This window comes from Mauremys mutica, chromosome 3, assembly GCF_020497125.1.
Source record: "Mauremys mutica isolate MM-2020 ecotype Southern chromosome 3, ASM2049712v1, whole genome shotgun sequence".
Taxonomy (NCBI): Eukaryota; Metazoa; Chordata; order Testudines; family Geoemydidae; genus Mauremys; species Mauremys mutica.
The window spans coordinates 32,954,055-32,968,202 of NC_059074.1; the positions used below are offsets into that span (position 1 = coordinate 32,954,055).

Here is a 14,148-nt window from a genome sequence, read left to right on the forward strand (position 1 = left end):
CCCTTCGTGTCCCGTCACAAGGCTAATGAGTACATGCTGGCTAACCCCCCCCTCAGTTCCTTCTCAACTGCCCCTGGCTAGAGACAGGGCTATTCGCAGTCTGTTGGGACCATTACTTTTGATTTGCATCTCTGTAGTCAGCTTCCTAGTTCTTAGTTGTAGTTGTAGCCTTTTCCCTTTTTCTTATCTTTTCCCCCTGAAAATTTAAAAAATAAAATAACTCTTTTTTTCCCCCTCATTGGGGACCGTTCCCCCAACGGGTATGTGTGGTTCATCAGGCTTCAAGAAGTGCCTCTCTTGCAAACAGGCTATCCCTGTCACAGACTAGCACTGCCTGTGCATTTGCGGTCTCAGGGAAGGCTACATTCAACAAAAGTGTGATCTCTGCCAGCAGGTAGGCCCTGGTCTCATAAAGACAGAGAGCTCAGAAAGATAATTATTTTCATGGAAGCGGCTCTCCAGACCCAACCACGAATCACCTGGCAGACGTGAGTCTTCCCCACAGCCCTCAATATCTGAAGGCTATGGGTTGAAGAAATAAGCCCCACTGACCTCTCTTACTAATCCTTGAAAAATAGAGCGGGAAGTCCCTATAGTGAGCCCCAAGATACAGAGCACGCTGAAAAGCGTTTGTGGCTATCCTCAGTACTGTCGGCACCAAGACCATCTCAGACCAGTACCCATGACTCTCGAAAGTCCTCTGTGGCAAGTACTGTTGACAAGTCCATGAACCCTATGGGCACGGGCATCAAGTCAGCGACACCAAGAGATAAGGATAGGAGTAAGCACTCCTCTAAAAAGATGTTCCTGGTATGCAGTACTACATCAGTACCACCATCAATGCCTCATTGGGCGCAAGAGCGACCTATATGGACAAGATCTCCATTCCTCCTGGGCACTGCCAACAGCATCAAGTCAGTCGGTACCACCAGAATTCTGAGACTCTGGGGACCTCCATGTATTGGACATACCGGAGTCTCCTCTCCTCAGTGCTGGAACCTCTGCAGTGAGTCTTCAGCCAGCATGGGAGTCTTCCCTGCTGCCCTGACGTGCTCGCCTGCTCTTCAGTCAGGGCTTGCATAGCAAACCTGATGAGCTGGCATCACAGTACTCCCAGGCTCCTTTACAGTAGCTGGTAACAGCAGGGTCCTCGAGCATTCCCTCATGGGGTCACCACCACCATCTTGGTATGACCACCCTTGGACACAATCACAGCACCCCAGTGGCCAGACTGGGACCCTTGGGCTGCATATTGCCACCATGTCGCTTGAGCTTCCAGCCCCATCCAAAAACCTTGAGGCACATCCCTTCAGCTGCAGCTTCCAGAGCTTTGGCACCTCCAGAAGAAATCATGGAGGAACACAAGGGCACTGCTGAGCAAGAAGTGACCCCAAGGACCATCTCCTCCTCCTCCCCGGATGAGGCTGATGCATTCCCTGCCATTTCTGGCAAATGACTTTTGCCTCTTCCAGGACCTGGCCAAAGAGTGGCGGACACTCTCCAAATATCACTAGAGGAAGTCAAGGATGCCCACCATTGTCTCATAGACATACTCCACTCATCCTTTTCCTCAAAGATGACCCTAGCCATTAATGAACCCATTCTGGACCCAGCAAGAACCATCTGGCAGACCCCAGGGTTGGTGGCACTGACCTGCAGGCAGGTGGACAAAAAATATTATGTCCCAGCATGGGAGACTGAGTTCCTCTTCTCCTACCATCCACTCAACTCCATCGTGGTTGACACTGTTAATTCTCACTGATGAGGTCCACTCTCTACAATAGGGACTGGAAGCGTTTTGGACTTTTTGGGGATGAAGGAGTACTCCTCTCCCACACTTTTGTTTCAAGTCACCAATTACCAAGCCTTAACAAAGAAATAAGACTACATAAATTATTCGAAACTGAATGATTTTATTGAGTAGCCACGACCAATTCAAATCCATTATTCAGGAGGGACAGAGTTAATAGCAAAAACAATAGCCTTCCTGATAGCAATCACCTCAGCTAGGAGAATTAGCGGCTCTGATGGCACATCCCTCCGACATGGTATTCTTTTATGACAAGGTTACGTTCAGACTACACCTGAAATTCACTCCCAAGGTAACCTCCCTATTTCACATGATCAATATTTACCTTCCAACCTTTTATCCCAAGCCTCACCAACACAACAGGGAGACTATACTACACACTCTAGATGTCAGGCGAGGCTGAGTGTTCTATCTGGACAGGATGAAGGTTTTCAGGAAGTTCTCAAGACTTTTCCTCTCTATTGCGGAAAGATCGAAGGGCTCAGCAGTATCAACCCAAAGACTCTCCAAGTGGGTCTCCAACTGCATCAGACAATGTTTCCAAGCTCACAATATGACCCCTCCAGATACTATTCATATACACTCCACAAGGTCGATCTCCTCATCCATCGCCTTTTCCAAGAATGTCTCTGTCTCCGAGATCTGTAGAACGGTGACATGGGTGACAGTCCACTGCAATCACTGAGGACTCCGTCTCCGATGCCATCTTCGGCGCGACTGTGCTGTCATCTGTAACCGACCCAACTCCAAAGTCCCAGCCCTCCTGTGGGGATGTTTCTTGGGAGTCACCTACAGTGTAGCACCCAGAGGGACACTACTTGAAGAAGTTACACACCTTGTACAGTAATGATAGTTCTTTAAGATGTGTGCCCTTATGGGGTTCCACAACCCACCCACCTCCCATCTGCTTCGGAGTCCTTGTCAATAATTCTGCGGTAGAGAAGGAACTGAGGGGGGTTAGCCCGTGCATGCTGACTAGCCTCGTGGCGGGGCACAAGGGGAGGCAGCGCATGTGCGGGTCTAATGGACGCTGCAACCGAAGTTCTCCAATCAGCAGTGCAGGGACACAAGCACACCTACAGTGGAGCACCCATAGGGACACCCATCTTGAAGAACTATCAGTACTGTACAAGGTGTGTAACTTCTAACATTTCCTACCTGCCTAACTCCTGACTGGCTGCTAGTATATTACAGGGTGTACCATATTCTCCCCTCTGCCTTAGTGCACAATTAGGCACATTCTTTCGGATAATGTCACAGTAGCTTAGTATGGAGTTGCCATTTGCAACTTTGTAGTTAAGGTAAGTAGAACAGACAAATGTCACCTGTAGGCTGAACTATTGTAACTTGCTCTAAAGATGCTACAGCTGGTGCACAGCACTGTAGCCTATCTCATTGCTGTGAGATGAGATGAGAGAACATGTTAGTGTCCATGCTTTGCAACCTAGACTGGCTCCTTATTACTAACAGATCCACTCAAGTTCCATGTACTGACCTTCTGAACAGTCCTCATTGTCTTTATAATCCATGTCTGGTGCCTAGATAGAATAATAGAAATGGAGGGCCCTAAGGAACCTTGAGAGGTCAACTAATCTATTCTTCTGCACTGAGGCAGCACCAAATATACTTAGATCACCTTTGACAATTGCTTGTCAAACCTGTTCTTTAAAACCTCCAATGACGGAAATTCTCCAGTGCCCCTTGGAAGCCTTATCTAGCACTTAACTATCCTTACTAGGAAAAGCTTGCTAACTACACCGATATAACGCTGTCCTTGGGAGCCAAAAAATCTTACCACGTTATAGCTGAAACTGCATTATATCGAACTTGCTTTGATCCACCGGAGTGCGCAGCAACCACCCTCCCCCCCCGAGCACTGCTTTACCACGTTATATCCGAATTCATGTTATATCGGGGTAGAGGTGTATGATCTAACCTAAATCTTCCTTGCTGCAGATTACGCCTATTACTACTGGTCCATCCTTCAGTGGACATGAAGAGAAATTGATTACCATACAAAACTCCTATTAATACACCCCAGAATTATATTAGCCTTTTTCACAATTGCATCACATTGTTGGCTCATATTTAATTTTCTGATCCACTGTAGCATCCAGATCTGCAGTACTACTCCCCATTTTGTTTAGTCTTTATTGAAATTCATCATGTTGATTTCAGACCAATTCTCCAGTTTGTCAAGGTCATTTTGAATTCTAATCCTTTTCTCCAAAGTTCTTGCCACCCTATCCTGCATGGTGTCATCTGGAAATTTTATAAGCAGACTCTCCACTCCATTACCCAATTCATTAATGAAAATATTGAATAGTATGTAACTCAGTACAGACCCCTGCAAAACTCCACTTGATATGTAATCCCAGTGTGACCGTGAACCATTGATAATTACTCTCTGAGTAAAGTTTTTCAACCAGTTGTGCATCCACTCTATAGTAATTCCATCCAGACCACATTTCCCTAGTTTGTTTATGAGAGTGTCAAAAGCTTTACTGAAATGAAAATAAATCACATCTATGGCTTCCCTCTGCCATCTGCTAGGCTAGTAACCCTGTCAGAGAAGGAAATGAGGTTGGTTTGACATGATTTGCTCTTGGTAAATTCATGTTGGCCATTCCTTATAACTGCTCTCCTCTAAGTGCTTCAAAATGGATTGTTTAATAATAGTTATATCATCTTTCCAGGTATCAAAGTTAGGCCGGCAGGTCTATAATTCCCTAGATCCTTTTTGTTCTCTCTTTTAAAGATAGATGCTGTAGAAATGCTTAGATAATGTATCTGGGAGGAAGGGCCTGCTCCTGTTAGCTTCTTTGACGCCTTCTGTAGCCAAAATAAATGACAAATGTGATTACATATAAGGCCAGCTCATTTGTAGGGAAGGAGTCCATTTCACTCGAAGAAACCCGCTTGGAACAGCCTCTGTGAATAGGGAAACATCTGCTTCTAATATGCCAGAAAAATTTGATTAAATGAATCTTAAAGAATGACATTATAATCGTTTACAAACAAAATGCCTTAAACTCTAAACTTGGCTAGGAGGAAGGGAGGGACATTTCAAGTATCACTATCACTAGGTATTTTTTTATCAGTTTTACTGTTAGAAGAATTTGAAACGCCCTTGATTGAAGGGCAACTAAAATGATTAGGGGTTTGGAACAGGTCCCATATGAGGAGAGATTAAAGAGGCTAGAACTTTTCAGCTTGGAAAAGAGGAGACTAAGGGGGAATATGATAGAGGTATATAAGATCATGAGTGGTGTGGAGAAAATGAATAAGGAAAAGTTATTTACTTGTTCCCATAATACAAGAACTAGGGGTCACCAAATGAAACTAATGCGCAGCAGGTTTAAAACAAATAAAAGGAAGTTCTTCTTCACAGAGCACACAGTCAACTTGTGAAACTCCTTACCTGAGGAGGTTGTGAATCATAGAATCTCAGGGTTGGAAGGGACCTCAGGAGGTCATCTAGTCCAACCCCCTGCTCAAAGCAGGACTAATCCCCAACTATTTTTTTTTTTTTGCCCCAGATCCCTAAATGGGCCCCTCAAGGACTGAACTCGCAACCCTGGGTTTAACAGGCCAATGCTCAAACCACTGAGGTATCCCTCCCACCAAGGCTAGGACTATAACAGGGTTTAAAAGAGAACAGGATAAATTCATGGAGGTTAAGTCCATTAATGGCTATTAGCCAGGATGGGTAAGGAATGGTATCCCTAACCTCTGTTTGTCAGAGGATGGAGATGGACGGCAGGAGAGAGATCACTTGATCATTACCTGTTAGGTTCACTTCCTCTGGGGCACCTGGCATTGACCACTGTCGGTAGACAGGATACTGGGCTGGATGGACCTTTGGTTTGACCCAGTACGGCCGGTCTTATGTTCTTATGATTCTATTCTTCCCCTACCCTCCTAATCCCAAAACCAACCAACAACCCTACTGTTCATCCTGGGTGAATTTGGAGGTGCTGTTCGTAGAAACAGACATGCAAATTTCTGGATGAAGGATATTGCTTGGAAGGGGAGGCCTGGGCTATAAAGAACAAAAGAGCTAGGAGAGAGGAGCAGGTGCTCTGGAGCCCTGGCACCAAATGTACTGAGGAGGACAGCAATAGTTTATTGGCCAGCAGAGAGAGTCTGAACACCAGGATCACTCAGTACTATACTTACTTTTTTTTTTTTAAAGCGATAGTGGAATGCTAGCATATGCATAAAAGTATTTACCAAGATGATTTATTCTTAACCTTATGTTGCTTTTCCACTCCACTATACAAAATAATGGTAAATGGCAGAGTCTGCTATAGTCTGACTATGGAAAACTTTCAGGAAAACATTGGAAAACACCATGGACCACTGCTCTGATGTTTTTGGAACAGTATATTTGTCCATTGTGTTTTATGAGGTGCAGTTTTTTGACTTGAAATATGTGTTCATAGATACATATGCTACAACTTTTTGGGGATATTTTGAACTATATTACATGATAAGAATTTGGATCTAAATAATGGTTTATGTTCCCCTTCCATGCATAGATTGAATTAATAGACAGAGTGGATGACATCTATCGAAATACCTCTTGGGACAACGGAAACCTGAAGGGATACGGCATACAAATAGAGCAGGTATTCACGGAGTCAATGCAAAGGGTTGTAAATCTTTGGCATTAGAGCATGTTCTGGATGTTATGTTGGAGGGTGGGGTCTGGAATCAGAATACAAATAATCGGAATACCAGTAATCAAAACTTATAAATTGTTTACTTTCATCATATAAGTAACCCCTTAAAAGCATCATCCTAGGAATTTTCACAGCGAAGTTTGTCTTGGCCCATCTTTTATCAGACACTTACAACTGTTGGAGAAGATTTCAGGCTGAGATTTGGCACATTTGATCTCTGTTGGAGAACTTTTTTTGTTTTGTTTTTGCTAAATTTGAAAAATGTATGGTTCTTTCATAAACATACTATTGTGCAAATGTTGTCACATACGCCAGTTGTGATGGTGTTGATCTGACAGAGCCCAGGAGTGTTCAAAGTGACACACAATACAGATAAAAAACCGCAATTCCTCTTCTGAAGAGTAGTAACTAATTTCAGACATGATGCAATGAATGGTGTTGGGGGTAACAAGTCACTGTGGGGCTTGGAGGAGATGGATGACATCAATAAGTTTATGTAGTAATTCTTGAAAATTAGAGCTCTGAGTGGCGGAATAATGTATTTAAAATAAATGGAAATCTTAGTGGGCTAATTTCTTGTAGGCATCATAAGAGTGGGTTTTAAAGAGGGCGTGCCATGCTGTGTTGTGTACACTGAAGCAGATGATTTTTCATAAGGAGTTATGACATCTGACTCACTTTTTTGACCTGGTTAATTGTGGTCTTGCCTAACTTAGACAAATCTGATCTTAGATTGCCACTTTAAGTGTAACCCAACTAGATGCTCAAACCTGGGGGGAGGGCTGTTTTGACACAGTTCTCTGTTTGCTAATCTCAAAGTACTGCGCCTGAAGCCTGAAAATGTCAGGTGTGGAAACAGGCCATAATTGGGAAGGCCAGTGCAATCACGTAGTCAGCGCGTTGTTTCCTTCAGCCAACCAGGCAACGCTGTCTTAGGTGACTGCAGTTGCTTCTAATGGTGGAAACAGAGTGTGGGGGGGGAGATCCCCCATATTTTCTCCCTTCCATGACTTTGTGGGAAATTACTTGTGACTTCCGCAACCTTAGTAATCATGTGACAAAAGATGAGGCAAAAATGCTATAAAGTAGGTTTTGTGTTGTTGCTGGAACCTTAATTCTGAATTCCTGGAATCTTTTGGGACTTATCTCCAATGTAAAATGCATTTTTATTCTGGAAAGTGACTGTAAAAATGACTCTTTGGGGTCCGGCTTTGTGTGTTGATGATTTCCATATCAAATGCCGTTTACAAGCTATTTCTATCAACCAGCTCTTAAAGTTCATCTTGGGAGCTGAGAGTCAAGCTATGTTCTTTTCTTGTCGTCGTCCTGAGTAATAAAGGTTCTGATGGGCATTATTTACAGAACCTTTATTACTCAGGACGACGACAAGAAAGCCCAGTGTTAAATGCTAAAAGCCCAGTGTTACTCCCGTTTACTGTAACATAACTAAACATATGCCACACTGCAAGCTAACTACCTCTGTAGTCAGAAAGGCATAAACGTGACAAATGTGCTTTTAGTCATAGAACTTTTCAGTTTTCTTTTTGCACATCTAGATTTCTAAAGATAGGAATCCTTGTAAATCTTCTTTGGTTAAATAAAATCAGAGATGCACTGGGGACCTTTTCTACCAGTTTTGAACCCTGAATTTTTATGAGCGAGTAATGAATATCTTAGTGGGATACAATGGAAACTTGTGATGTGCAACTTAACTTAGTGTAATGATGCTAATGTGTTTAGTGGTAATTATATTTGGGTCAAAGTGTATGGCATTATCTTAATTAAGAGGTCAAGAGTTCACTACTAGGAATATGTACGTTTAAATCTAAGAATAGGATGGCATTTTAATTAGGCGCTTTGGCCATCGTTTAGGAGGGTGAAAAATTTCCCTTGCCTATAACATTTTTACTTTAAAATTGCAGCACTTGGCGCTTCACTGCCTATTTCTTCAGCTTGTTGAATTGTTTACAGTTCCTTATTCTAATTATATTATACCCTTGAATATAGATTATTGTCCACAATGAATCAAGTGTTGTGATGCCTGGGAAAAAACATTATAACATGGCAAAAAATCAGCCAAATGAAGAGAAAGATGCTTGGGAGGTGAAGACTCTGCTGGAGGTAAAGCTGTGCTTCTCAAACAAAATGTCCCACCTAAAAAGAAAATATGAGAATTACTTATTTGCCATCCGAGATCAGTCTCTGATTGCAAAGGAAACTGCTTTTCTTCCTCTTCACAATGTGTAGTTATCACAAGAATACAAAACTAGGATATTTCTACCCAGGCTCATGGCAAGAGGCTTCATAAAAAGTATCTACTTCCAGAATACAATTATTAAGTGCAAAACAAATATACATGATTTTGTGGTTATTGAGATAGGAAGACAACCCTGTGGTTAAAGCACTGGTGTGAGACTCAGGAGACCTGGTTCTGCCACAGACTCCCTGCATGACCTGGCTCAAGTCATTTGATCTTTGTGTCTCATTTTCTTATCTGTAAAATTGGGCTAACAATACTGTCCTATTGTGAGGTGCTCAGATACTCCTTTAATGTGTGGCTGTATAGTTGAACTTGTTTCTTTCATACATGTTGAATTTCTCCATGCTGTTTCATTTTCTAAGTTGCCATCCAGTTGACCAAATTTACCAAATGTCTTGGCCTTTCTGAATAGCATACAGATTTTATTTGTTTTAGTAAAGTTAAAATGTGTTTTATTTGGAGTTCTCCCAGAATGCACTAGTCATCTTGCAAAAGTATAAGAACGTGTCCCCTTCCCAGAAGATCACACAACTTTATTGACATGACTCCACCAGAATGGGATTATAAATGGGAAAGAGGGGAGGCAGAGCAGGGCTAGCAGTAAGATCATGAAGCTGCTCATTAGGCATGAGCGTTGTTGACTCATTCAGATCCCTCTTAACACCTGCTTCTGCAATGATGCTTACAAGGTTCTTCTAGGCCAGTGATTCCCAAACTTGTTCCGCCGCTTGTGCAGGGAAAACCCCTGGCGGGCCGGGCCGGTTTGTGTACCGGCCGCGTCCGCAGGTTTGGCTGATTGCGGCTACCAGTGACTGCGGTTGGCTGCTCCAGGCCAATGGGAGTTGCTGGAAGTGGCGGCAAGTATGTCCCTCGGCCCGCCCCACTTCCAGCAGCTCCCATTGGCCTGGAGCAGTGAACCGCGGCCAGTGGGAGCTGCCATCGGCCGAACCTGTGGACATGGCAGGTACAGAAACCGGCCCGGCCAGCCAGGGGCTTTCCCTGCACAAGCGGCGGAACAAGTTTGAGAACCACTGTTCTAGGGGAATAAAGAGAATCAACAGAAAACACCAACCATCCAGAAGTGGACATGCCTTACTGAGGATCCATGTGATCTTATCCTCACCTTTATCTTTTCCCTCCCCACTCACCTATCTGTTGCCCTCTTTGCTAGTGCCATTTCAACACAAGATTGTGCGCTCCTCTCCATATTTGTTCTTCTGAAGTGACTGGCATGTTTTGGGATGCCAGAAAAATGATTCAATAAATTGCTGAAACACAAGTGAAAGTGTGCCCTGGGTCACCACCTACATTGAATAGAGAAGCTAAGGAGAAAGAGTTTGAATTCAGCTCTGCTCCTTTTCAGCAGCATAAATGGGAGCAGCAAATTCCTACTATCATTAAAGGCATTCTGTAATGAAATCTTGTAATGCTGGCTGTTACCAAGCATTTGCTGTTTTGAAAGATGGGCCTTATAATAGTTTTTCCTTTCCTTGAGATGTTGCTTATGAATGAGAATTTTAACACTGTAGATTATACTCTGACAGGAGGTGATATTTAAAACTTAGGCCAGACTAAGTACTAGAATATATGAAGGAACTATCTTGCTCTGATCTGGGGTTGGAGCAGATTTCTTCATTTAGTGTAATAGAAACTGGAGCTGGAAAATACCTGGCTTGTTAAATGATTTTTTCATCTTTAAATTTCTTCACCATACATAGTACAGATTTTTCTAACGGTTGCTTTTTTCCTTTTAGCAATTTAGCTTTGATATAGCTGAGAGAGCAGCTCATGTGTGCCTTGCTCATCTCTTTACATACCAAGATTTCGATATGGGAACACTTGGACTAGCTTATGTTGGATCTCCCAGGCCTAACACCCATGGTGGAATTTGCCCAAAGGGTAAGATTTCCCCCCCCAGACACACACGTCTAATTGTGGGTTGAATATCTGTACTGTTAGAAAATTATAGAAGGATTGAAGGTGGCATAATGTGTGTCACTTAAATGTTCCCTAGTGAGTGAGTTAGGAATGGAACTGAAGGCTGCATCCTAGACTGCGTACAAAAGGGGAATAGGATAGGGTAGAACAATTAAATTTCTTGAATTAATAGGTTGAGTGAAAGCCATCATGGCCCCATTTGGAGCAGCTAAAATCTTCATGTGCTTCTATGGAAAGATGCAGCTCTTAAGAGGTGTGGCCTGCCAAATTTCACAATGGGAGGGAGTCCAACATCTATCTCTTAAGTTATGAGGGCCGTATAAGTACTTGAGTATATGAATGCCTCACAGTCTTTAATGCATGCATTTATTTATGTTCTGACTGCAGATTCCCCATTGCAAAAATTGGGGGAAGGGGACTCATTTATAAGCCTGTGAGTGCTGTAATGTTATAGTCATTTATTTACAAGGTCAAAGAAAAAGACTGGGGAGAATCTTCAGTTTTCCTAAACATGGTTTTATCTTTAAAAAACAAACAAAAAAATCTGTAGAAAGCTCGGTTACTTTTCTTGTGCTATATGAGGAATTTCACTTTCTTCCATCTTCCTTTCTATAGCTTATTATAGTCAAGCTGTCAAAAAAAACATCTATTTGAACAGTGGCTTAACCAGCACAAAGAACTATGGCAAAACTATCCTCACAAAGGTACTGGAAATTGAATGTGGATGTACGGAAAGTATTTGTTAAACATGTGCTTTGCTGTTATTCTTCAGTGCTATAACTACTGTGAGATGAATGGCTCTTGGATGCCTGTCTGAAAAGAACTGTTTGCTCTCAGTCCAGTTCACTACGGACAGGTAGCTGTGATGCAAAAAATGCCATCATAGTTGTTATCCTTGTTGATAGAGAGAGCCAGGACTGAATGGCTCTGGAGATGGAACTAGTCAGACACACTGGTGGAGCAGTGAGAAGGAAACATTCTGCTTCTGATTGTGCTGACCTCTTCTACTGATAAATAAGACTATATGTCTCCAAAGATGAGAGCACTAAATTCATACCAAATGTGTGCTTAGAACCACCCCAAAAATCAAAATAACCCTGAAGACTAACCTAGTAGATTGGCAGTGGAATAAATTGATCTGCTGATTGTTGTAAGAAAAACCATGCAACTCTGGTCTTTTGTACTTCTGCAACAGTGGTCTTCAACCTTTTTACGCGCAAGATCACTTTAAGGGCAACCCAGGATCAGCCCCGCCCCTTCCCCATAGTCCTGCCCCGCTTACTCTCCCCCACCCTCACTCACTTTCACCCAGCTGGGGCAGGGAGTTGGGGTTTGGGAGGGGTCCTGGCTCTGGGCTGGGGCCAAGGGGTTCAGAGTATGGGAGGGGGCCCTGGGCTGTGGCAGAGTTGGGGTGCAGGAGGAGGTATGAGGTGCTGGCTCTGAGAGTGGGGGTCAGGGCTGGGGCAGGAGCTCGGGGTGCAGGAGACGGGTACGGGGTGCTGTCTCTGGGAGGGGGGCAGGGCTGGGGCAGGGGCTACACGGTACATGAGGGGTTAGGTAGTGCTGACTCTGGCAGGAGGGTCAGGGTGCAGGCTCCCGCCCGGGGGCACTTAGACCTCGAGCAGCCCCTGGGCGGGGTGGGTCTGTGTCCTGCCCCAGGTGCCCCTGTGGCCAATGGGAAGCCGTGAGGGCAGTGCCTGGGAATAGCAGCACATGGAGACTCCTGCCTAGGAGCCCCAGGTAAGCGCTGTACTTCCTCCCTCTGTACCCCCTCCTGCCCCCAAGCTCCCTCCCAGAGCCTGCACCCCCTCCGTCCGCACCCCCTCCCATCCCCAAGCTCCATCCCGGAACCTGCACTCCTCACCCCCTCCCCCACCCAAACTCCCTCCCAGAGCCCAACCTCTCACCTGTCCTGCACCCCAATCCCCTGCCCCAGCCCAGGGCCTGCACCCCAGATCCCCTCCCCCACACCCAAACTTCCTCCCAGAGCCTTAGGCGGGGGGGGGGGTGTTTCGGGGAGTGGAGTTTGGGGGGAGGTGAGCAGATTCTGGGCACCACCAAAATTTCTACAATCCTGCCACCTCTGGGTACCAATGTGGGATTTCTAAAGATAGCTACAGCACTCAACCCAAGGTTTAAGAATCTGAAGTGCCTTCCACAATCTGAGAAGGATGAGGTGTGGACCATGTTTTCAGAAGTCTTAAAAGAGCACTTCTAAGTCTGAGCGATTGGCTGAACAAGAATTAGGACTAAGAGGACTTGTAGGCTCTAAAGATTTTTGTTTTTTACAATGCAAATATTTGTATTAAAAATAAATATAAAGTGAGCACTGTACACTTTGTATTCTGTGTTGTAATTGAAATCAATATATTTGAAAATGTAGAAAACATCCAAAAATATTTAAATTGTATTCTATTATTGTTTAACAGCGCAATTAATTGGGATTAATTATTTTAATCGCTTGACAGCCCTACCCTATGTTATTTCTAAGCTTTTTTCTAGCACCAAAACAGTAGAATGTGAGTGTAGTTAAGGCTCTTAATGGCCACTGTCTAGTCAATAAAAAGAAGGCAAATTGCCAGGGCAATTGAATGAAAATGTGACACATGCATAATTTTTGTGGCATGAAGTTTCTTTAGAAAATATTTTGTTACCCTGAAGTCATTTAAGTCTCAGATTATCAAAGGTTGAGCTCTTATATGCCCATGCAGCATCTGAACCCCGCTCTAGCAGTTGACGCTCAAGAGTTTGGTAATTTTACAGGCCCTGACTTCAGTTTAGCACTTATATGTTTAACCAAAGAACTGTTTCCTAATGAAGTACATCTCTAAAGATCTAATTATCTGGAATTACTTAGACCCCCCACTGCATGTTGATATTGACTTTAGATGTGTTTTCTTGGTATCGAACAAGGAAGCAGACTTGGTTACTACTCATGAACTGGGACACAACTTTGGAGCAGAGCATGATCCAGACAGTCTGCCGGAATGTGCCCCCACTGAAGACCAGGGAGGGAAATATGTTATGTATCCAATTGCTGTGAGTGGCGATCATGAAAACAATAAGGTAAATTTACTTTAACTTCTACTATCCCACTACAGTCAACAAGGACTGACCCAGAACCTTCCACCCCAAAAGCACAAGTCCTTATCTGCTTAGCTAAGGTGCACTCCTTTAGCCTGTATTTAATAGGCACTTAATTGCTTGAACAGCCACTAGAGGGAGACATACCCATTAACTATTATTATTAGTCCCAGTGTTAGATAAATTTCTCCCAAATGCCTGAGATCTACAGGTATTCAATCCCTACTAGGATGATATTTTGTAACAAACGGTGGCTGCCTACACTTACTGATATCGCTGTTGTCTGCAAGGAGTCCAGCTTGGATCTTCAGCACCAGAACACAGGCTTCTAAATAGCTGTTGATCACTGCCGTCATGTCTCTCTCTAGTGG

General features: G+C 43.8%; 1 protein-coding gene across 1 annotated transcript in view; it reads left to right on the forward strand.

The window, feature by feature from the left end:
- ADAM17 (ADAM metallopeptidase domain 17) overlaps positions 1-14,148 on the forward strand; it is a 62,616-nt gene that overhangs the window by 34,336 nt on the left and 14,132 nt on the right. Inside the window, exons 7-11 of the mRNA XM_045011131.1 lie at positions 6,352-6,441; positions 8,503-8,616; positions 10,510-10,654; positions 11,309-11,397; positions 13,607-13,759. Of these exons, the coding sequence (XP_044867066.1) occupies positions 6,352-6,441; positions 8,503-8,616; positions 10,510-10,654; positions 11,309-11,397; positions 13,607-13,759 (591 nt within the window). The remainder of the gene's footprint in view (positions 1-6,351; positions 6,442-8,502; positions 8,617-10,509; positions 10,655-11,308; positions 11,398-13,606; positions 13,760-14,148) is intronic.